We start from the raw sequence: 22,176 nt of genomic DNA, 5'->3' as shown, positions 1-22,176 counted from the left end.
ACTTTTGGTCCAGATTGTCCCACTCCTCAATGGCGATTCAGCATAGATCCCCCCGAGCGGTTGGTGGGTCACTTCGTCCATATACAGTCCTTTTCAATCTATCACAGGCAGATTCCACAGGGTTCATTGTCTGGAAAACACGCTGGCCACTCCAGTCGAGTGATGTCGTTATCCTGAAGGGAGTCATTCACAAGATGTGCACGTTGTGGGTGCGAATGCCTCGCCAATATGCTGCCAATATGGTTACACTATCGGTCGGAGGATGGCATTCATGTATTGTACAGCCGTTATGGCGCCTTCCGTGACCACCAGCAGCGTACGTCAGCCCCACATAAGGCCACTCCAAAGAGCAGGGCAGCTCTACCTTACTGCACTCGCTGGACAGTGTGTGCAAGGCGTTCAGCCTGACAGGGTTGCCTCCAAACACGTCTCTAACGATTGTGTAGTTGAAGGCATATGCGACACTCATCGGTGAAGAGAACGTGATGCCAATCCCGAGCGGTCCATTCGGCATGTTGGCCCTAACTTTACCGCGCTGTCGTGGTTGCAAAGATGTACCTCGCCATGGACGTTGGGAGTGAAGCTGCGCATCGTGCAGCCTATTGCGCACAGTTTGAGTCATAACATGCCGTCCTGTGGCTGCACGAAAAGCATTATTCAACACGGTGCCATTGCTGTCAGAGTTTCTCCGAGCCATAATCCGTAGATAGCGGTCATCCACTGCAATAGTAGCCCTTAGGCGGACAGGGCGAGGCATATCATCGACAGTTCCTGTCTCTCTGTATCTCCTCCGTGTCCGAACAACTTCACTTTGGTTCACTCTGATACATTGGACACTTTCTTTGCTCAGTGTCCTTCCTGGCACGAAGTAACAATGCAGACGCGATCGAACCGTAGAAATGGCCATCTAGGCACGATTGAACTACAGACAACGCGAGACGTGTACCTCCCTCCTGGTGGAATGACTGGAACTGATCGGCTGTCGGGAATCTGCTAATAGGCGCTGCTCAGGCATGGTTGTTTACATCTTTGGGCGGGTTTAGTGACATCTCTGAACAGTCAAAGGGACTGTGACTGTGATAGAATATCCACAGTCAACGTCTATCTTCAGGAGTTCTTGGAACTAGGGTGATGCTAAACTTTTTTGATGTGTGTATGTCAGGTGCACAACAAACCGATCCTCACTTGTGGTGATCAGACATAGTCGACCACAACAAGTATACCTGCCCTCATTTTCCCTTGCAATCCGAGAAGGATCCACAGTCACATCTGAACGCCTCCCAAATCTGGATACTGCACAGTCCAACCAGCCGGCCAAATGGAGACCCGCAATGAAGCCTCTTTCAGACTCCGTTACTCTCTCACACGAATCTGTGGCATCTCCGTGTCCTTCACAGCCATCACACATCATCTGAAGTTGTTCTCATTCCAGGGCAGCGAACAACAGTTAACATGAACGACACTAAAGCAGATTGGTGGCGATTCTACCTGTTACATAGAACTGCAAGTCTAATCATTCATGCCATCTGGGTGATCCACTTCTTTTCTGAGGCCGTGTACAACAGTCAGCCATTGCCATAGCTTTACGTACAGCCACATTTTGTCACAAAAGGAGTCGCTTCTGCGGCTGAAATATGACGGAGAGACCACAGTCGGAGGCACCCGCTGTTGCAGCTTTGGGCCCCAGCCGGACTCCCTGTCGCGGTACGTGCACGCTGTGGCGGAGACCCTGTTCACCGATGGGGACCTGCAGCAGGTGAGAGCAGGCTGCTGCGTGTCGTGTCTGCCTGTGGCGCTGTAGAGCACTTTCTGTTGCAGCTACGGCCCCAAGGCGAGCCGCCTGTCCAGGTACGTCAAGGCCATCGCCGAGGACATGTACACCGAGCGGGAGCTGAAGGAGGTGAGTCAGCAGCCACAGACCCCCATTGCCGAGGGGCTACACGGCAGCTGCCAACGTCTGGCCGGCACGGCACCGCACTCGCTTAGTCACTGGTTGTACATCCCACCGAAACACCTCACGTAACCTCACCCCACCCAACACCACCAGGCGAGACAGCTATTCGCCACTAGTCAGCACACTCACTTCCTCATTCCACATAGAGGATTCGTACAGCACGCACTGCCAAGTTTCCTCTGTGTGATACCATTAGTGTTAGCATACCCCCTACACAAAACTGTATGGCCTGCATTCATTGGGCACATCTTCATCTAGCAATGCCCTGTGATCGTGGGTTCATTTCCTTTCCATTGATTTTGGTGTTGTTACTTTCCAGGTCGCTGCCTAACGAGGCTCCCCCCTTTCATCCCTCCTCCCCCACAACACTGACCAGCCGGCCAGGGTGGCCGAGCGGTTCTAGGCGCTACAGTTTGGAACCGCGCGACTGCTACGGTCGCAGGTTCGAATCCTGCCTCGGGCATGGACGTGTGTGATGTCCTTAGGTTAGTTAGGTTTAAGTAGTTCTAAGTTCTAGGGGACTGATGACCTTAGAAGTTAAGTCCCATAGTGCTCAGAGCCATTTGAGTCAACTCTGAACACCACCTATAAATTCCAGTGCTTCTTCATACATGGGTAGTAAGTTAACCCATTACTGAGATCGTGACAGCATGGGAAAAATATACACTTTTATTTTATCTCGAAGATTTTACAGAGTTGTAACCTCTTCTTGTGCTTTTGTCCTGCGTTTATGCAGAGTCGGCACCGTTACAAACGGATGCGGCACGATTAATTTTAAGAGGTGGTTGGATGCCTTTCCTGTCAGTACCCTGTTACCTGTGTAGTTACCTGTGGTTGGCAGAAAAGAACTAACGATAAAGTTTGAACACAGTTATTTAACTAAAACGCCTTCTTTACGTGTCCTAATTTCCAAACACAACACAATAGAAACACAATAAATCTTGTTGTGCAAAGACAATGAAAAGAAATAATAAGAACCAAAATACTATGCTACACAATTCCAAAGTGGCGTTACGCCCAACAAGATACAAATTTCTACAGACAGACTACAGCGAGTGTCTACTGGGCTAGAGCCGGCATAGGTACTGGCCAGTGGAGTCCCAGCTGTACGTATGCACTGCTGGTTTGACTCTGCTGGCGTGCTTATGACACTGATTCTGCAGAGTGCTACACTAAGTCACATTAGTTCCAAAAACTAGTGACGTGTTTATGTAGCTGCGCGGGGATTAGCCGAGCGGTCTAAGGACTGTGCGGCTGGTCCCGGCGGAGGTTCGAGTCCTCCCTCGGGCATGGGTGTGTGTGTTTGTCCTTAGGATAATTTAGGTTAAGTAGTGTGTAAGCTTAAGGACTGATGACCTTAGCAGTTAAGTCCCATAAGATTTCACACACATTTGAACATTTTTGATTATACAGAAAGATTGCTGATGTTTACATTCACTGGCGATGTTTTGATATGAGCTCTTGAAGGGGGGTCGGCAGCCCGCCTTGCCTGTCTGTTGTGCGGGCCGTTTACATAACAAGGGGCCGCTACGACAAACTGATGGAACCGAATATGTGTATTCCAACTGTCTGCGAATAGCATTATCTGTGTGAAAGTGCGTGAAAGTTTTCAAAATGTCTGTGAATCGCGTAGCTGATGCGAGACCTGGATACCAGCCCAGTAGTCAACTATTGGGATTTGAGAAAGCGTCTAAAAACCACATCCACACTAACCTTCGTCATTAATCTGACAGGCATATTTCCTTCACGGCTGGAGCATGTCCCCATCCCAGAAGTGGCAGTTTAACATGCACAGCTGTCTGGGTGGGTGTTCTCCAAGATTCTGTACACCTGTCCAAGTTTCGAGAAGCTTCTAAAGACTTTGAGTACCAGGTTAATCACCAATTACCCCAGTTAGCCCGAAGACTATATTTTCGACAGCAAAGTCAGTCATCTTAACTTTTACCTGCAACCCTCCATTTCCCAACAATACCCCTCTGGGAGGTTGGGGTATTTTACCTAAAAATATTGCCAGCCAGAGTGGCCCAGCGGTTTTAGGCGCTACAGTCTCGAACCACGCGACCGCTACAGTCGCAGGTTCGAATCCTGCCTCGGCCATGGATGTGTGTGATGTCCTTAGGTTAGTTTCATTTAACTAGTTCTAAGTTCTAGGGGACTGATGACCTCAGAAGTTAAGTCCTATAGTGCTCAGAGCCACTTGAACCATTTGAAACTAAAAGTATTATTTCTGGGGTAGTGGATCACGTGTAAATTGAAGTAGTTAGAAACCGTCTTTTCACCTGTTGCATACGAATTTTTATTTATACAACAAGACACATTTCGCCTCTTTTAACGAAACATCTCTATTCTTGATATTAAATGATTTCCTGGATGTGATATTTAATGACTTTTTGTTTTGATATTTTGGTTTTTTTATTTAAAACAGTTTACATTAATATTTACAGCAAAATGACAAGGTACTTACAGGAAAAGACCTAATTTACTACTCAAAGATCATGCAGTCGCCCCCCCCCCCCCCCCCCCGTTTCTAGGAAACTGGTTGATATTCACACTTTTCTTCATAGAATCGCCATAACTTTGTAACATACTGTTAAGACAAAACTGCCATTTTGGTGTCTAGAGTGTCGTTTGCTTCTGTAAGTGTTGCCAACTTTCCACACACACACACACACACACACACACACACACACACACACACACACACACACGCTCATGGAAAACCATGTAAAAACAAAAACTCGGACAGTTGACAAAACTTGCAGAAAAAATCACAGTCTACACACCAAAATTGCAGCAGAATTAATGTTATGTAAAGAAATTACAGCGACTCTGCAGGAAAAAATGTGACTTTCAGCTGATTTTCCACATGCAGGAAACCTGCACGATCTTCAAGTCATGAATTAGACCTCTTAATGTAAGCACATTTTCATTTTGTTACAGTACTAGACTTTTCCCAGCATCTTCACCTGCATACACATATGTAATATATATGTTGTGCAAATCTCTTGCTACATATCCTCCTCCTCCCTCACTGTCCATCACCTCCTCACCTCCCTGAGTATCCATCACTTCCCCCACCTCTCTGCCCACCTCTTCTTCCCTCCCATCTTTCTGTCCCAACTCTCCCTCCCTCTCCTCCCCTCTACATCCCCTCCTCCCCCTCTCTCCCCATCCCTCCACTACTGCCCCCTCTCTCACTATCCATCCCCCTGCCTCCTCTCTCCCTCTCCCTACCCCCCAGGGATATCCGTTCAACACATGTAGCCCCTGCAAAAGAGGTCGATATAGCAGGCCAATATTACTCCCACAACGTGCCTTTCGTGCAGCACAGCCCATATTCTACAGGCTCAGAAACCCTTTTTCCCCACGCTGTGCAGGCTGCCACGCAAAACAGGCAGATAAAGCAAGCCGATACTACCCTAGCAAAACGTGCTTGTTGTGCTGGCGAGCCCATATCGGGGGTTGTAAAACCATTTCTTACTCGTGATGTGCAAGCTGCCCTATAAAGCAGATCGAAAAGGTAGGTCTATAGTATTACCACAAAACACACCTGCCATGAAAGGCGGCCTATATGGCAGGGGCTTAAAAAACAGGAATGTCTGTATCTCTGCAAATATTAGAGCTAGAGTGTTATACAGCCCCTACATTGGTCATTTTGCAGCATAGATTTTGTGTGTCAAATGTGGCCCACTTCATTCCAGGGGCATGGGAGGGACTCTAAAAACCAATACACCAAAATGTAAAATCGTGTAACATTTGAGTACATGCACTGAAGACGTATTGTTAAAAAGATCAAACGCACCTGTAAGTATAAATAAAATTATTCTCCAGCACACAAAAAAAGTTTTCTCGCTAAGTGGTAAAATTTACGTGTAGCTGCTGCAAAAAATGATCACTGCAAGGTACTCGATACATCAAATGCGCCTCTATTTAGTCGGCATTACTCCCGCATTCCAAAGGTCCCACATAGATTTCTGTACTCGAGGGTGTCAGGGCTGCTGTAAATCCGTGCTCAGTATATTACACATGCTGCAGATGCACTTTACTGCGTAGTTTGAATCTGCTACACAGAGAACACTGACAGTTTGCAGCCACATCTTTGTGACGTTGCAGTAAGCATCTACCATCACACCACATTCTTTGACAATCCTGAGAGTATCCAAACAGAAATTCAGGTAACAGCAACACAATGCAAGCAGTGTCGGCGTGAGAACAGCGACAGAGCGCAGCACAATCTCTATCGCAATAGACAATCTTGTGCTCCGTGTGACGTCAGTGACTAGACGTCTTTGAGTGAACCCTATCGGTCTCTGGGGGACTCCTCGGGAGCGGTCATCGTAGATTATCGCCCTTGCCCTCCGAGCACAAAGTCATAACAGAGTATACGAACTAAAGAAGACGAAGGAAAATTAATACCGCTACAAATACGCTCTGCCGCAATGGCTTGAGAAATATATATGTAAACGTAGACCTGTGAGTCAAGAGGGGAAGATGCTCCAGTGTAAAAGGGGATGGCAAGTATTGTGTAGACAGTAGAGAAGCACAAACAGCAGAATGGGTCGGTTAGGGAAGCTCAGTGACTACGAATGTGGGTTGGTCACTGGATGTAACCTAAATAACAAATCCATCAGCGATATTTTGGCCCGCTAAAGCTGCCGAATTAGGCTCTTCCCGATGTGAGTGAAGTGGAAACGAGCCGTTCAGGGTGGCCACGCAGTCTAGGGGCGCCTTGCCACGGTTCTCGCGGCTCAGCGGTCGGAGGTTCGAGTCCTCCCTTGTGTGCAGATGTGTGTGTTTTCCTTATCGTAAGTTAGTTTAAGTTAGATTAAGTAGTGCGTAAGCCTACGGGTCGATGACTTCAGCAGTTTGGTCCCATAGGAACGTACCACCAGAAAAAAGTGGAAACGCAAAGGAACGACCACAGAGAAGCAGACGTCGTGTACTGACGAGCATTGCAAAAAGTGGTTGTGCCAAACGGAGTGACTGGTGAGTTTCAAAGTGCTACCAGCAATCTAGTGCCTATGCGTAGGGAGCCAAAAAGAATGTGGTACAGTGGACTGAAGCCACACATTTCTGGAGTCGATCCTAAGCGACGCTTGAGGTGGAGTAAAGAGCGACGCTACTGGAGTGATCGATCGCACTGTAGCCTGTCGCATTCCAATTTGACGAATGCCTGGAAAACATTATCTGCCACCACGTACAGTTCCAACAGTGCTGTACAGATGACGTGGCGTTACAGCGTTTTTCGTGGTTGTGGTGTGGTCCTCTTATTGTGCTTAAGAAAACACTTAATTTGGAAGAATATGAACACATTTTACAACTTTGGCTACTGTGTATAGTAGAGGAGTCTTTTGGAGATGATGATTGTAACAATCAACATGATAATGTACCCTCTTGTAAAGTAGCACCTATGAAGCAGTGCTTTGTGGAGCAGTGCAGGTTCCCGACCTGAAGAAATGAAACAGCACTGGGATGAGTTAGAACGTCGATTTCTCTGCACAACTCAGCATGCAACATCACTACCTTCTTAGCTTCCCACTCTAGAGGAAGAACGGGCTGATATCAATTTGCAGACATTCAGACACCTCACTGAAAGTGTCCCCAGAAAACTGCAAGCCATCATGTAGGTGCATACCCCACCACCACCTTGCCTCCTCTCCCAGCCTCAGCCACCCCCCTAGCCCCCCCTCCCACCCATCATCACCGAGACAAAGAGCCCTTTAAAGGACTCCTTTACACACTCATGGAGTACCCCTATCACATCAAAGCGGCAGGCAAGGACGTCTTCTGCCTGTCCAATCAGTCCCCCAAAGACCTCATCAAAGTCCTCTGCACCCTTCATACCCTCAACATTGGATTCTCCACTCCCCCCCCCCCCCACCAAGTCTCTCCACCTCCGGGTCGTCGTCAGGGGACTCCCTATGAAGTATACTGACAACGACCTGAAGGCGACCTTATCCGCCCTCAACATCACACCCAGTCGTCTTGAGAATCATCTCCCCGCGGTACCTGTCGCCCCACCCCCTTTTTCTTCGTTCCGCCCCAGACACGCCAGAGAACCGCCTCCTCCCCACCCTCACCTCCATCGATCTCGTCAGCATGACGATGGAGAAACATCACTCCTGGAGGCTAACCCTGGTGTGCTATTGATGTCAGGGCCCGGCGCACTATGCGGGTGACTGCACCCACGAGGTGCGCTGGAGGTCATGCCTCTTCGGAGTGCTCCAAACCCCGAGAGATTCCTCCCACTTGTGCCCGTTGTGGCGGAAACCATGCGGGCAGCTACATGGGCTGTCCCCAGATCAAATATATTTGCGCCAATCATCGTCGATCTTTGGGGCCCTTGGCGGCGACCCGTCCAAGAGACAGTTACTGCGGCGCCCTGGGGCAGTCAGTGCTGCGGACTTACCCTCACCATGCCTCTCGCTCACATCCTGCCCCTCTGGGCTCCTACCTCTACCTACCCCCTTCCTCTCCATCCCCATCCCATGCCCCCCACATCACTCCCCCTCCTCCCTCCCCAGCAGGTGTCAAGCTCTGGTTCTCCTCCCTCATAGCAGGTGTCATGCTCTGCTGTTCCTTCCCCACCCCAGCAGCAGGCGTCAAGCTCTGCTGTTCCTTCCCTGCCCCAGCAGCAGGCGTCAAGCTCTGCTGCCCCCCCTCCCACCCCGGTACAATCACAGCAGCACCTTCTCCCCATCCCTTCCTCCATTCCCACCCCCTTTGGTGACCACATTTCCAGTGTTGTTGAGGCTCTGACCTCGGCAATCACCACTGCCTTTAACTTCTTCCCCCAGACCATCCCTCTCCATCTTGCCTCCACCCTCTCCCTATCTATGTCCCCCATCACCGCCACCCCTTCTCCTTCTGGTCATGGTTATTAGAAACCATGGGTTGACAGTCATGATCTGGAACGCCAATGGTCTCCATAAACAACAGGGCGAATTCTGACAGTTCCTCCTTGAGCAGAGGGTTGACATTTGCCTTGTCGCTGAGACATACCTCAAACCTGGTGTTTTTGTCTGTGTGGCGAACTACACCTGGTACAGGATTGACAGGCGCACTGCCTACAGTGGCACGGCGGTGTACGTGAGTAATTCCCTCCGCCACCACCCCATCCCCTTCCCCCAACTCAACACTGTGGAAGCCACTGGCATTGTTGTCCTCATGGTGAGGGGTCCCATGACGTTCGTGGCTCTTTACAGACCACCACGAGGCCTTCTTCAAAGACCAGACTACGAGGCATTGCTGTCACTTGGTAACGACGTCTTCGTTAGTGGCCACTTCAGTGCCAAGCATGCTGCCTGGCAGAGCAGAGTTACCAACACATCAGGTCGTTGACTCCTCCGGGTCGCTGAGTGGCATCACGCGTGCTCCATCGGTCCATATGATCGCACCATATACCCCACTGGAGGATGTCTCCCAGATGTCAGACATCGCAGTGGTGAAAGGTCTTCCCCACACCATCATTGCAACCACTCTGGCCTCCAATCACCGGCCGGTCATCTGCTCCATTGATCTCGTTGCATGCCGCGTGATGGCCTGAACATCTGCGGTATTGACTGGCGGTCCTACCAGTGACGGGTTGAAGCAGCCCTACCCACCATTCCTGCTGCCGATCAAACGGACGCAGATCGCACCCTTACCCACCTCACCGCCATCACTCTTGATGCTGCAGCTCCAGCGACCCCTCACCATCCGGAACAACCCACAGATCATCTGCGTACACTCCCTCCTCATATCTGTGCTCTCATCACAGAGAAAAAGCGGACCATCTGAGAATGGCCGCTTACTCGGGACCCAGCAACCAAGATTGCAGCACCAGATCCAGGCTGCAGTACAAGACCACTGCAATCAGTCATGGGCGGACAAAATCTCCACCATTGACCTGAGTGATTAGTCTGCTTGGAGGCTCAGAAAATGCCTTTTGCAATGAGGCAATGGATCCCCCCCGTCCAGGTCAGTAATGACTTTGTGTCTGAACCTAACACTGAGGCAAATGCTCTGGCCAATGTCTCCGTGCACAACTTCACCCCGGTCGACGACCCTGTCGACCGCAACCATATCCGCCTGGTGATGGCATGCCTCCCACAACTCCTTACCCTCCAGGACCCTGAGGATCATATCACTCCCATGAGTGAAGAAGAGGTTGAACTGCAACTGCAGTACCTCAGTTCCAAGAAAGCTGGCAGCCCCGACAAGCTGACCAACACCCTCCTCAAGCAGCTACCCCCAGCTTGTATTCCCATCCTGACTGCCACCTGCAACAACATTCTCACAACCAGGCAATTTCCTACTGTCTGGAAACATGCCGAGGTGGTCACCATCCCCAAGGCTGGGAAGGATCTTCGTTCCCCTGCCAGCTACCGTCCCATCAGCCTCTTGCCCGCCATCTCCAAGGTATTTAAGAGGCTGTGCCTTAAACGACTGCTCATCCACATTGCCCGAGAACGAGTCCTCCCTGATGAGCAGTTTGGCTTCAGGCAGGGTCATGCAACCACTCACCAACTCCTCCGCCTTGTAGAAGAGGCACTGGACGTCATAGAACGTGGGGAGTACTTCAAGGGCCATACTGCTCGACGTGTCCAGGGCATTTGATTTGGTCTGGCATGAAGGGCTGCTCTACAAGTTATTCTCATTCGGCTTTCCAGTGTCCCATGTACGGCTAATAGCTACATACCTGGAAGGTCGCACCTTCCACGTTAGGATCCCAAGGGGAAATCTACGCGACGACGTATCAGGGCAGGAGTACCGCAAGGCAGCGTACTCAGACCACTACTCTACTCCCTCTTCACGGCCGACCTACCGTCTGCGCCGAGAATGCATTTAGCCCTCTACACGGATGACACTGCGCTCTTCTCTCGTTCTCAGAATGCAGCAGGTTTTCAACAGCGGCTCCAGGGGCAACAGATTCCCTTACCGAGTGGGCTAGGACCTGGCGTCTGGCATTTAATCCCTCCAAAACCCAAGCCCTTATCATCTGCCGGCGCCACATTCCCCCCAGGTGTCTGTCCTTGGTACCCCAGTCCATTGGACTCGTACTTGGGAGTTAACCTGGACCAACGCCTCACCTGGTGCCCCCACATTGATAATGTGTGTCGAAAGGCTATAGGGCGACTATGCCTGCTCTACCCGCTCATCAACACCACCTCTTCACTCCTTACACACTTTGCTGTCAGATTGTACACCTCCCTTGTCCGTCCCATCCTTGAATATGCGGCAGTGTGTGGGGCAATGCTACCCCCATCCACCTCCACCAACTCCAAACTGTCCAAAATCAAGCTCTTCCCTACCCAAGAACTCCACATCCTGGCCGAGGTGCCACTACTTCACTCCCGCATCCTTTCCACAGCCGCTTCCTTCTACCAGGAAACCTGCTACTCTCCCAATCCCCTAATCCTTTCCCTGGGCACCCGTATCCACCACCTGACGACCACCCGCTGGCCTGACCTTCTCTTCCACCCCCCATGACTTCCCATTCACTAGTCAATTTCATGTCACTTCATGTTTTTCATATCATCGCTCCATCTCATCACCACATCATGGCATCAACCCCTCCTCACCGCCACTCACGCCTCCCCCACCGCCCTTCACGCTCCCCCTCCCCCAGTGTCGGCCTAATCATTACAGGCCCTTTCCTTTTCACTTCTCCATCTGTCACTCTCCGACTTCTCTTTCGCCCCCCCTACTTCATCCCCTCATGGATGTCTGCCGCCACGAAGACGAGGCCAGGACAGTGGCCTTTCGCTTTCATTCAATTCTTACTGTCCCTTCCCCTTTCCTTTAATCAGTCATTTACTTCTAAGCTACCGGCTAGTCAGTGGGCCGTTCATTTTCTTCACTCTCTCACTGTCCCATCTACTATCCTTTCATCTGTCATTTTTAAATACTACACCGGCCAGTCAATTGGGCTGTTCGTTTTCCTGCTTCTCCTACTATCCCTCTAACTATTCTTTCACCTTAAAAAAAAAGAAAGAAAGAAAAAAACAGCACAACACCAAGTCAATCACAGCACCTTCATGCAATTTACCCCACAAATCATCAAGACCGAAGGAGAAGCGCCCCAGAGACGCTAGCACTTCACCACCAGCCGAGGATCAAACCTCTGTTATGTGGGAGCGAGCTCCAGTCTCAAAAATTGGCATAAGGCCGGGAATGCGGTGTGCTGACCACATACCCCTCCATACCCGCATCCAGTGAGGCCTATGGGCTGAGGATGACACGGCGGCCGGTCAGCGCCGTTGGGCGTTAATGGCCTGTTCGGGAGGCGTTGCAGAAAATATTATCCATCCTTTTCAGAGTTGTGGACGCACATATCTGAGGAATGCGTCGTTTTCTCTCTATACATACTGTAGTTCACTGTAGCTTAAAGGGTATCCTTTAACTGTGCGTGTGTGTGTATATATATATATATATATATATATATATATATATATATATATATATATATATATATATATATTATTGATACTAACAAAGACCTTTGTTCTGTCGTTCTCGTAGGACTAGTAATCTAGTTATAAATCGTTACCATCACGCACGTTTGTATATATCTTTCTGCTTTTATAACAGTTTTGCTGTGTAGACGGAGGGTGTCTTACTGTATCGTTTATATAAAAAAAATTCTTTCAGCACTCAGGTGTGTGTCATATTTCTTTTTCTTTTTCGCCTCGCTGAAAAAATGTTAGTATCAGTGTAATGGTGACGTGGTGTTTTTTGTTCTTTCTTTTTGCCGAAGAATCCTGATTGGGAGTTCTACATTATATAATCTTCTTTATCTGAATAGCTTGGCTTATTCGTGGCATAACAACCTTAAACTAAAAGTGAATGCTTATTCATTTCATCTGAGGAAGTCGGCGTTTTTAGCTCGTCCTTCGCTTACGATTACTCATCCATTTGTCATAAAATATACTTAAATCGAAAACTTGAAACTACGTGGTTGTATGCCGCGAGCTTCTCTTTAAGATTTGATGATCTCTATTCTTTTCATTATTACATTATCCATTACTACTGTGCTACGGTCGCAGGTTCGAATCCTGCCTCGGGCATGCATGTGTGTGATGTCCTTGGGTTAGTTAGGTTTAATTAGTTCTAAGTTCTAGGGGACTGATGACCTCAAAAGTTAAGTCGCATAGTGCTCAGAGCCATTTGAACCATTACTACTGTGAGTTGAGACTGATGTTTTCATTCATCAAGAGATGTCATGTTTATGCCACATGTTCATGTTTTATGTTGTTCTGAGATAATAAATTGGACTTCAGTGATTATATGTCAGCGCTGTTGTTGACATACATAAATCGTGTCGTTGTTGTTACACTAGTTAGCTATTTCTCCGTCATACGCAATGCTAGACGTTGTTAACATTGCCGTTGGTAATTGGTGGTGCGTTTGATTACTCACCCCTTGCAATAATACTTCTTCAAATAAGCGTGGTGATACAGTCTTTTAATTCTGCCATTTACTAGGTCTACTAATAAATAGCATCCGACGTGAGGCTTCCTTAGTACTACACTCCTGGAAATGGAAAAAAGAACACATTGACACCGGTGTGTCAGACCCACCATACTTGCTCCGGACACTGCGAGAGGGCTGTACAAGCAATGATCACACGCACGGCACAGCGGACACACCAGGAACCGCGGTGTTGGCCGTCGAATGGCGCTAGCTGCGCAGCATTTGTGCACCGCCGCCGTCAGTGTCAGCCAGTTTGCCGTGACATACGGAGCTCCATCGCAGTCTTTAACACTGGTAGCATGCCGTGACAGCGTGGACGTGAACCGTATGTGCAGTTGACGGACTTTGAGCGAGGGCGTATAGTGGGCATGCGGGAGGCCGGGTGGACGTACCGCCGAATTGCTCAACACGTGGGGCGTGAGGTCTCCACAGTACATCGATGTTGTCGCCAGTGGTCGGCGGAAGGTGCACGTGCCCGTCGACCTGGGACCGGACCGCAGCGACGCACGGATGCACGCCAAGACCGTAGGATCCTACGCAGTGCCGTAGGGGACCGCACCGCCACTTCCCAGCAAATTAGGGACACTGTTGCTCCTGGGGTATCGGCGAGGACCATTCGCAACCGTCTCCATGAAGCTGGGCTACGGTCCCGCACACCGTTAGGCCGTCTTCCGCTCACGCCCCAACATCGTGCAGCCCGCCTCCAGTGGTGTCGCGACAGGCGTGAATGGAGGGACGAATGGAGACGTGTCGTCTTCAGCGATGAGAGTCGCTTCTGCCTTGGTGCCAATGATGGTCGTATGCGTGTTTGGCGCCGTGCAGGTGAGCGCCACAATCAGGACTGCATACGACCGAGGCACACAGGGCCAACACCCGGCATCATGGTGTCGGGAGCGATCTCCTACACTGGCCGTACACCACTGGTGATCGTCGAGGGGACACTGAATAGTGCACGGTACATCCAAACCGTCATCGAACCCATCGTTCTACCATTCCTAGACCGGCAAGGGAACTTGCTGTTCCAACAGGACAATGCACGTCCGCATGTATCCCGTGCCACCCAACGTGCTCTAGAAGGTGTAAGTCAACTACCCTGGCCAGCAAGATCTCCGGATCTGTCCCCCATTGAGCATGTTTGGGACTGGATGAAGCGTCGTCTCACGCGGTCTGCACGTCCAGCACGAACGCTGGTCCAACTGAGGCACCAGATGGAAATGGCATGGCAAGCCGTTCCACAGGACTACATCCAGCATCTCTACGATCGTCTCCATGGGAGAATAGCAGCCTGCATTGCTGCGAAAGGTGGATATACACTGTACTAGGGCCGACATTGTGCATGCTCTGTTGCCTGTGTCTATGTGCCTGTGGTTCTGTCAGTGTGAGCATGTGATGTATCTGACCCCAGGAATGTGTCAATAAAGTTTCCCCTTCCTGGGACAATGAATTCACGGTGTTCTTATTTCAATTTCCAGGAGTGTATATACGGTCCCTGAAAAAGCGACTGCCATTTGCGGTTTTAAGAATAAGTTATGGCTTAAAATGTGTTCTCAAGAGTACCTTTTCACCTTGTTTATGTTCCAAAACTTTATGTACGTTAGCTCGAAAGCTTTCTTGCGGATTTGAGCTTGGGTAGTGAGTGGAATTAACGCTTGTCGGATTTTTGCATCAAGATTTGGGCTTGCATCTTGTGCTTTAGGAATGGGGTTAATCCATTCATTTTGTACTCTTCACTGGGAAATCAACTCGTTGTGGAGTAAAACCGATGGAGAATAAATTCTAACAAAACATGTTAGAATTTTTTTCGCTTACATTTTTCGGGGCCAAAATGTCCCCAAGAGATATGAGTGTGCCATAAGAGATGTTCTTCAAATTCCTTAGGAATGCAGACAACCCAGTTGTCGCTTGTAAGAGATGTCCGATGAAATAAGACATTGTTGTGCATCTTGAAACGTTTGCATACAGGATGGTCAGTACTGATGGTGACCAAATGGTTGATTTTGTTACATCTCGGATCTGAGTTTTGTAACTGTGCAATATGATTGCACAATTGAAAATATCTTCGATGTAAAGGGTCGTTCATTAACAGTATTCGATAGTTGGACGTTTGTTCTAGAAGATCGTTGGAATCTGTAGATCCTTCCGACATTCTGGAGAATGCGTCAGCCAAAACGTTATCTTTACCTTTTATGTAAATGATCTCAAAATTATATTCTTGTAAGAATAAGCACCATCGGGTCAAACGAGGGTGTAGCAGTTTGCAGGGGAGGAGAAAGCTTAGTTCTTGGTGGTCGGAAAATACTTTTACTTTATAGCCTGAGATGTAGTAGTTGAGGCGTTTAAGTGACATAACCACTGCGAGTGCTTCGAGCTCGGTTAGTGAACAGGACCTTTCTGCTCCAGATAACACTCAACTTGCGAAACTGATAATCTTGTTTTCCTGAGCATTGTTGGTTTTGACTACTTTAAAGAGAATGGCGCCAAGCCCTTGAAAGGAAATATCAGATGAGATGCAAAACTCTTGTGTCATGTCGGGGTGGTGTAAGATAGGGCTATTGACAAGAGCTTGTTTTATAGAATCGAAAGCTTGTTGGCATTTTGGAGTCCAATTCCAACGTGTGATTTTCTTGAACAGTTTCGACAATGAAGACTTGTTCATTACCTGGTTGGACAGAAATTTCCTGAAGAAAGAGACGAGGCCAAGAAAGCTTTTCGATTGTCGCTTAGTGGTTGGTGTAAGAAAATTTTTGACTGCACTTATTTTGTCCGGATCGGGTTTGATTCCATCTGGGGAAATGATGTGATCCAAGAATTTGATTTGAGAACGGGCAAATTTAGACTTGGTAAGGTTAGCTGTCACACCATATTCAAGAAATTTCTGAAATACCTTTTGAATGAGTTCAATTTTCTTTTCCCGAGTGTTAGTAGCGACCAATAGATCGTCTACATAAACGGTAACTTCATCTAATAAATTCTGTCCAAGTACATGGTCGAGTGCAGAAAAAGATACACCTGAGCTGACATTCAGACCGCAAGGCATCACTCCGAATTGGTAGGAACGTCCACTAAAAAGAAAGGCTGTGTACTCTCGTGTCCTTCGTGAAGTCTCACTTGCCTGTATGACAGTTCGAATCGATACTAGACAAATAGCGAACACCGTTAAATCTCTCTCGTCGAGAGCTTCAGGACGAGTTCTGACAGGGAGAATAATTTTACTTATGTTCCGGGCATCGAGTACCAGACGTACCGTATTATCAGATTTGAGAATGGTCAGCAAGGGACTGCTACAGGTTGAATCTGAGGTCTCAATCACTTTCCATCTTAACAGCTTTTTAATTTCTTCTTTTACCGCTTCTCGGCGAGAAAAGGTAATTGCGTATGTTGTTCTGCGAAAGGTGCAGTGAGGAATTACTTCCATTAGATATTCAACATCCGTTATTGTTCCAGGTCTCGTAGAACAAAATATGGATGAAAGCGTTTAGAAGTCGGTGAAGTTCTTGTTGTCGCTGCTGGTCATTTAAGTCGGTCGATTCCTGAGTTTTGGCAACAATCTCATTTCTGTGTGGAAGACAGTTTTCGTCATTGTTGTCATAAAATTTATCGGCAGGTACGTCCCAATAGTCGCGAGGATTTTTGTACTTTCTTATCAATCGATGTAATTTCAATCGATGACCTAAAGGATGATTCCGAACTTTCTCTTTAATTAATTGTAAAACAATTCCTTGGTCGTTAACATTCAAAGTACAGATTCGATGATAAATGTCGATTTTAGCTTTGGTTTGGCGCAGGAATTCCATGCCAAGCAAATATTAGACAGATAAATTTTTCACTACAAGGAAAATGCTTTGTACAACAATGGACTGAAAGTGAATCGTTATTAAAGCTTGAATGTTAATTTTATGAACCTGCAAGAGTTTAGCTCCGGTTATAGTGCAGTTTTGAACAGGGAGAGTCGATATCTTTACAGTATTTGACAATTGTTTAAACAAACAAGGGAAACGGCATTTACATTTGCTCCTGTGTCAATAATAGCGGTCGTTTTAGTTCCTTGTAAACATACATATGTTACTGCCTGTACTTGATCGCCGTACCAGTCGTCTGTTTCTGTAATGATGTTTACGTGTAGTAGTTCGTCTCGTATATCCTGTTTGTCATTATTCCGTAAAACAAGTACGTTATTAGTTTGTCGGTGGAAGTAACTACCCCCTTGTTGTGTGTCAGCATCGTTAAGGGAGTCGCCAGATGCTGAAACTAGTTTTCCGTTGTCTGCTGTCTATTCGAAGTACTGTTGTTGTTTGTCAAATTCACGGCTTTTGTTTGCCTCCATTACTTGTCGGCGAATAGAATTCGAACGAAACGAGTTCCAAATTAGGGCTCGAAACTTTCGGGATTAAATGGCGCTACATTATCAGCTTGGGTGAAAAAGACAGGATGGTTGTAGTTTTTACGTGGTACTTGGCTGTTGCTGTGCTTATGCGGTTAAGTTAATGATGGCTGAAAATTATTGTTAGGCTGTGTACCGAAGTTCTGCTGAGAGGCGTGGTAATTTTGACGATTATTTTTGAATTTTCTTGGTGCGTTATTATTTTGACTGTGTTGGTAAGGCCGGTATTACAGTATCAAATTTCTTTGTCCAATATCTTTGTCAAAGATATTTGATGGTGTAATAGGGACTTTGTCAAATGTCGTCCAATATTTGATCAAATCTAGGACCTCGCTGTAAATTTGATCAAAGAAATCGCTCGTCTTCTGTTCACTGCAATGTGACATGTTACCACATGCAGCGCTAGCATCGCTGCAGCCAAGGTTACTAAATAATAAGGTTGGGCAGTAAGCGCTCTGCTCTGCCATTGGCTGGCCTAGTGACGTCAGCGTGGAAGCAAGCGCTCACAAGCAGACGACACGGCATGCGCGTTTACGTCAAGGTTTTGGCGGAAGATTTTGTTTATACCAGAAATGAGATGTCTAAACTGCTTTTCTGCTGCTAAAATATTACAGTTAAAACTGATGAGTTATATTCTTTCGCAGCTTATGCCTCACACATCGGTAAAGTGTCAGATCACAACCACACTGAAACACACTTGAAATTCGAAACCTCGGCTCAAATAAATCAGAAACTATTCATTTAATCGCATTGAAATGAATTTACTTAAGAGCTCGAAGTTGCACACACTTTTTTGTAAGAACAGCATTCCTTATTTCTAAAGCCGCTATAGTATTCATCAAAGTAACTTTATCTGTGTCTGAAAAAAAACTGTCATCTCTACATGTGCTCTTATTATGTTTCTTATTTGGTGACAGCTTTTCCAGAGATTTCTTATGTAGTTCTCGTTTCTTCTACCGTTTGGTTCTGTCTTCTGTTGCGGGTGACACATTGACAGTCGCACTACTACACGGCAAATTGCACGAAGGAACTGCATCTGGCTTGAGCATTCTTTTTCGGGGCAAATTAAGCAAATCAAACTGTAAATCCCTTAAGTAATCTGTTTCTGCGAAATGGCGAGAACATATTCTTGCATGCGCAACATTTACGCTGTCTTTCCTACAACATTTCGACAACCATAGTTTTTGTAATGTTTCATTACGCGGGAAAATGTGATACATTACGTCAGTTCCCTTTGTGCTCCAGTTGTAGGAAGAACAGGCCTTTATAGCACAGCCTGGCATTGTAAAAATTAATGTTCTCACTCACTTGTAGATTCTCCAATAAGATTTTTACAGATTTTAAACTATAGAGCTGGCGAACACAATGTTGATTCCGCTGTCCACTATCGCTAACTATTTCAGTTCCGAATCAAATATCAGTTACAGGAAAAACCGTTAACACTCCCGAATTCCGAATGTTTCCGCTGTTGACTGAGTACCTCAGAAGAAAGAACTCAATCAAAATACTCCTTCAAACACAAAACAACACAAGAAAAGCAATCACACACAATTCGAACTGTGTACTGTTTGGCACAGCTGCTTCCACCGTGACGTCATGCGCACAACTGACAAGGGAACCTCCCCATCGCACCCCCCTCAGATTTAGTTATAAGTTGGCACAGTGGATAGGCCTTGAAAAACTGAACACAGATCAATCGAGAAAACAGGAAGAAGTTGTGTGGAACTATGAAAAAAATTAGTAAAATATACAAACTGAGTAGTCCATGCGAAGATAGGCCCCAAAACCAAAAGCTAACAAGTACAAGATTTTAATTACTTCCCTGCAGTTTAAAACTGTGTGCAGACGAGGAATCGTACCGGAGGCCTCCGCTTTTGCCAGGCACGCGCTCTGCCACTCACCTACCCGAGCACGACTCGCCACCTGCGCGTCTACGTTCAGAACTGGGAAGAGCCGGAAGGAAGGAGTCCTCAGTCGGTCACACTCGGATTCCTCAGTCGGTGCGAGCCGTCGCCCGCAGAGGGCAAAGGACGCGGGTTCGAGTCGTCCTACAGCACACAGTTTTGATCTGCCAGGACGTTTGAAATTAGCACACACTCCGCTGGAGCGTCAAAATACACAGTGGCAGGGTTTTCACTAATTTACTTGCGGTGCTGTCAACCCACTGGGACTTTTTGCTGCACGTCTCGCCGCAGCTGCAGCGTTGATCGGCTCTGCTCGTGCCCGCAGTTTGACGACTTCGCGGCGCAGAACGCCGAGCACCTGAAGCAGTCTTCGCTGGCGGTGAAGCAGGCGCGGGACAAGATCACGGTGAACGTGGCGTGGATGCAGTCGCACTACGCGGAGCTGGCCCACCAGCTGGGGCGGGTCACCCAGCAGCCAGCGGCGGCGGAGGCGGCGGGGGCGGCGAACCAGTAGCGGCTGCGGCGGCGGCGGAGCGTCGAGTGTGTATCTGCTGTGTTGTGATCCCTGACAATTGGGGCAACAAATAAATTAATGCCAACACTGTACCCACGCTGTACGTGTTTCTTTCCTCTGCAATTCCCACAGGATATCACCTAAACCAGGAAGGGTGCCAGCAAGTTTTACAATACGACGCAACAATAAGTCGCAGGAGGCTGATTGTTGCTGTGTTCCGAGAATACTACATTCCTTGCATTGTAGCCGCTGTGCCAAGTCTCTGGGTGCAGTCGTTCACTACAGAGCGCGTCATTTACGATGGCGGCCGAGTTTAGGTTCGTTCTGCGCATCTGACGTCACAAAACACAGTCAGTCAATGAACAGAGAACCACGTTGCCAGACCTCGACTGCAGTGCAGAGCACGGATGAGTGGCTTCAGTTTTAGAAACGTTCAGTCATAAATAAAGTAATTGAACAAAAGCAATGTCTTGATAGCAGACTTTCTTTTAAAGAAAGTTTGGAAAAAGCCTTCTTTATACCAATTGCTTCATATTCTATTAATTAATTAAACCAAACAAGCAATAAGCCTCCTAATTCAGGCGATAGCAAGGAAAGGTGTTTGTATCATTCTCACGAACTGCTTTTTCGCAACAAATAACAGCAGCAATTGTTTATTTCCTATTGTACTTCGACGAAAAGTGAATAATTAATAGTCATACCAACAGTACAAAATTGTTAAGGCTTTCGTGGCCACTTGTTGACAAACTGCCTATTGGCTTCTGTCTCGGGTTCTTCGACCGACGTTCATCTAATGATTTTTCTGACGTTTCGCCAGCACGAGTGGCTGGCATTGTCAAAGCTTCACCCTCCATTGCCGGCAATGCTGGCGAAACGTCAGAAAAATCATTAGATGAACGTCGACCGAAGAACCCGAGACAGAAGCCAATAGGCAGTTTGTCATACCAACAGTGTTTATCGGTATTTTGCGTGAGCTTTTATAGTCCTCCCGGAGATCATGTGTATGATGAGCTGAGTTAGCGTAATGTTTAAGGTGTTTGTCTGCTAAGTGAAGGCTTTTGAGTTCAAACCTTGTTTGGTGCTTGATATTTTGTTTATTTAAAAACAATATCGAAGTGTTTTACTTCGTGAATTTTACTCATTTGAATGTAATTTATTTAAAATTTCTAGTTCTTTGTCTCTTCATTATAATCATAATAAGTTTTCGGTTTTTCTAATTTTGTCCTACAATATTTCTTTTCACAGCAATTAAAAACAATGAAAAGGTACACATACAATATTCATGTTATCTGTTTTGTTTGTATATCTTCTCTTCCGCAGTAGCTGTTTTACGATTCATATTGAAATATATTCTTTGCGAAAGTATTAAAAGTATTATTTAAAGCAGAATTTCGGCTCGTACGTTGCCGAGCTACTTGATTGACGCAATTCTTTGCTTTGCTGCTTTGGCAACATCATCATATTCAATGTTTTCGTCAACTGATCTATGTTTTGGCAAGTATTTGCTGTCCATTGTGACAAACACAAATTGTTTGCGCGCTGTGCCTCACTGACAATTATTTTAGATTTTACTATGTTTTATTACGTCCACAATTCAGTTTTGTGTACTTCGCCAACTTTGTTTTAATCAGAACTTTTTAGAAAAATGTGAAATGACTCTGGTATAAATAAAACTTATATTACAGTCGCGAAAGACGGAATATTTCTCAATATTACATACAACACTTATCTGGTACTTAAATTAAATGAGATATTGTAATACAGTAAATTTTATATGAAATTTAGATACCTTGTCCACATTTCATCTTCAACATTGTGGCAACTAAAATCGACCATACGGAAAATATAGGCAATGGATGGACTTTTACCTCTGCAAGCTCTTCAAAATTTCGTGCAATGGTTTACTACATTTCATGCTGCACAATAACTGCGTTGAACATCGAAAGAAAATCAAGTCATTTATAGGGGG

General features: G+C 47.0%; 1 protein-coding gene across 2 annotated transcripts in view; it reads left to right on the top strand.

Annotated features, from left to right (window-relative positions):
* The window catches only part of LOC126109625 (aminopeptidase Ey-like), a 397,038-nt gene extending 376,530 nt beyond the window's left edge, over window positions 1-20,508 (top strand). The window contains exons 14-15 of one of the 2 annotated variants that reach the window (XM_049914671.1): window positions 1,675-1,756; window positions 20,019-20,508. In XM_049914671.1, the coding sequence (XP_049770628.1) occupies window positions 1,675-1,756; window positions 20,019-20,207 (271 nt within the window). In that variant the 3' untranslated portion in view covers window positions 20,208-20,508. Of the gene's footprint in view, window positions 1-1,674; window positions 1,757-1,818; window positions 1,901-20,018 lie in introns of both variants that reach the window. The other variant, XM_049914670.1, reaches the window with a different exon arrangement.
* Window positions 20,509-22,176: the final 1,668 nt, after the last annotated feature.

The sequence above is a fragment of the Schistocerca cancellata genome, chromosome 12 (genome assembly GCF_023864275.1).
Source record: "Schistocerca cancellata isolate TAMUIC-IGC-003103 chromosome 12, iqSchCanc2.1, whole genome shotgun sequence".
Taxonomy (NCBI): Eukaryota; Metazoa; Arthropoda; class Insecta; order Orthoptera; family Acrididae; genus Schistocerca; species Schistocerca cancellata.
This window is presented reverse-complemented; position numbering and strand designations above follow the sequence as displayed.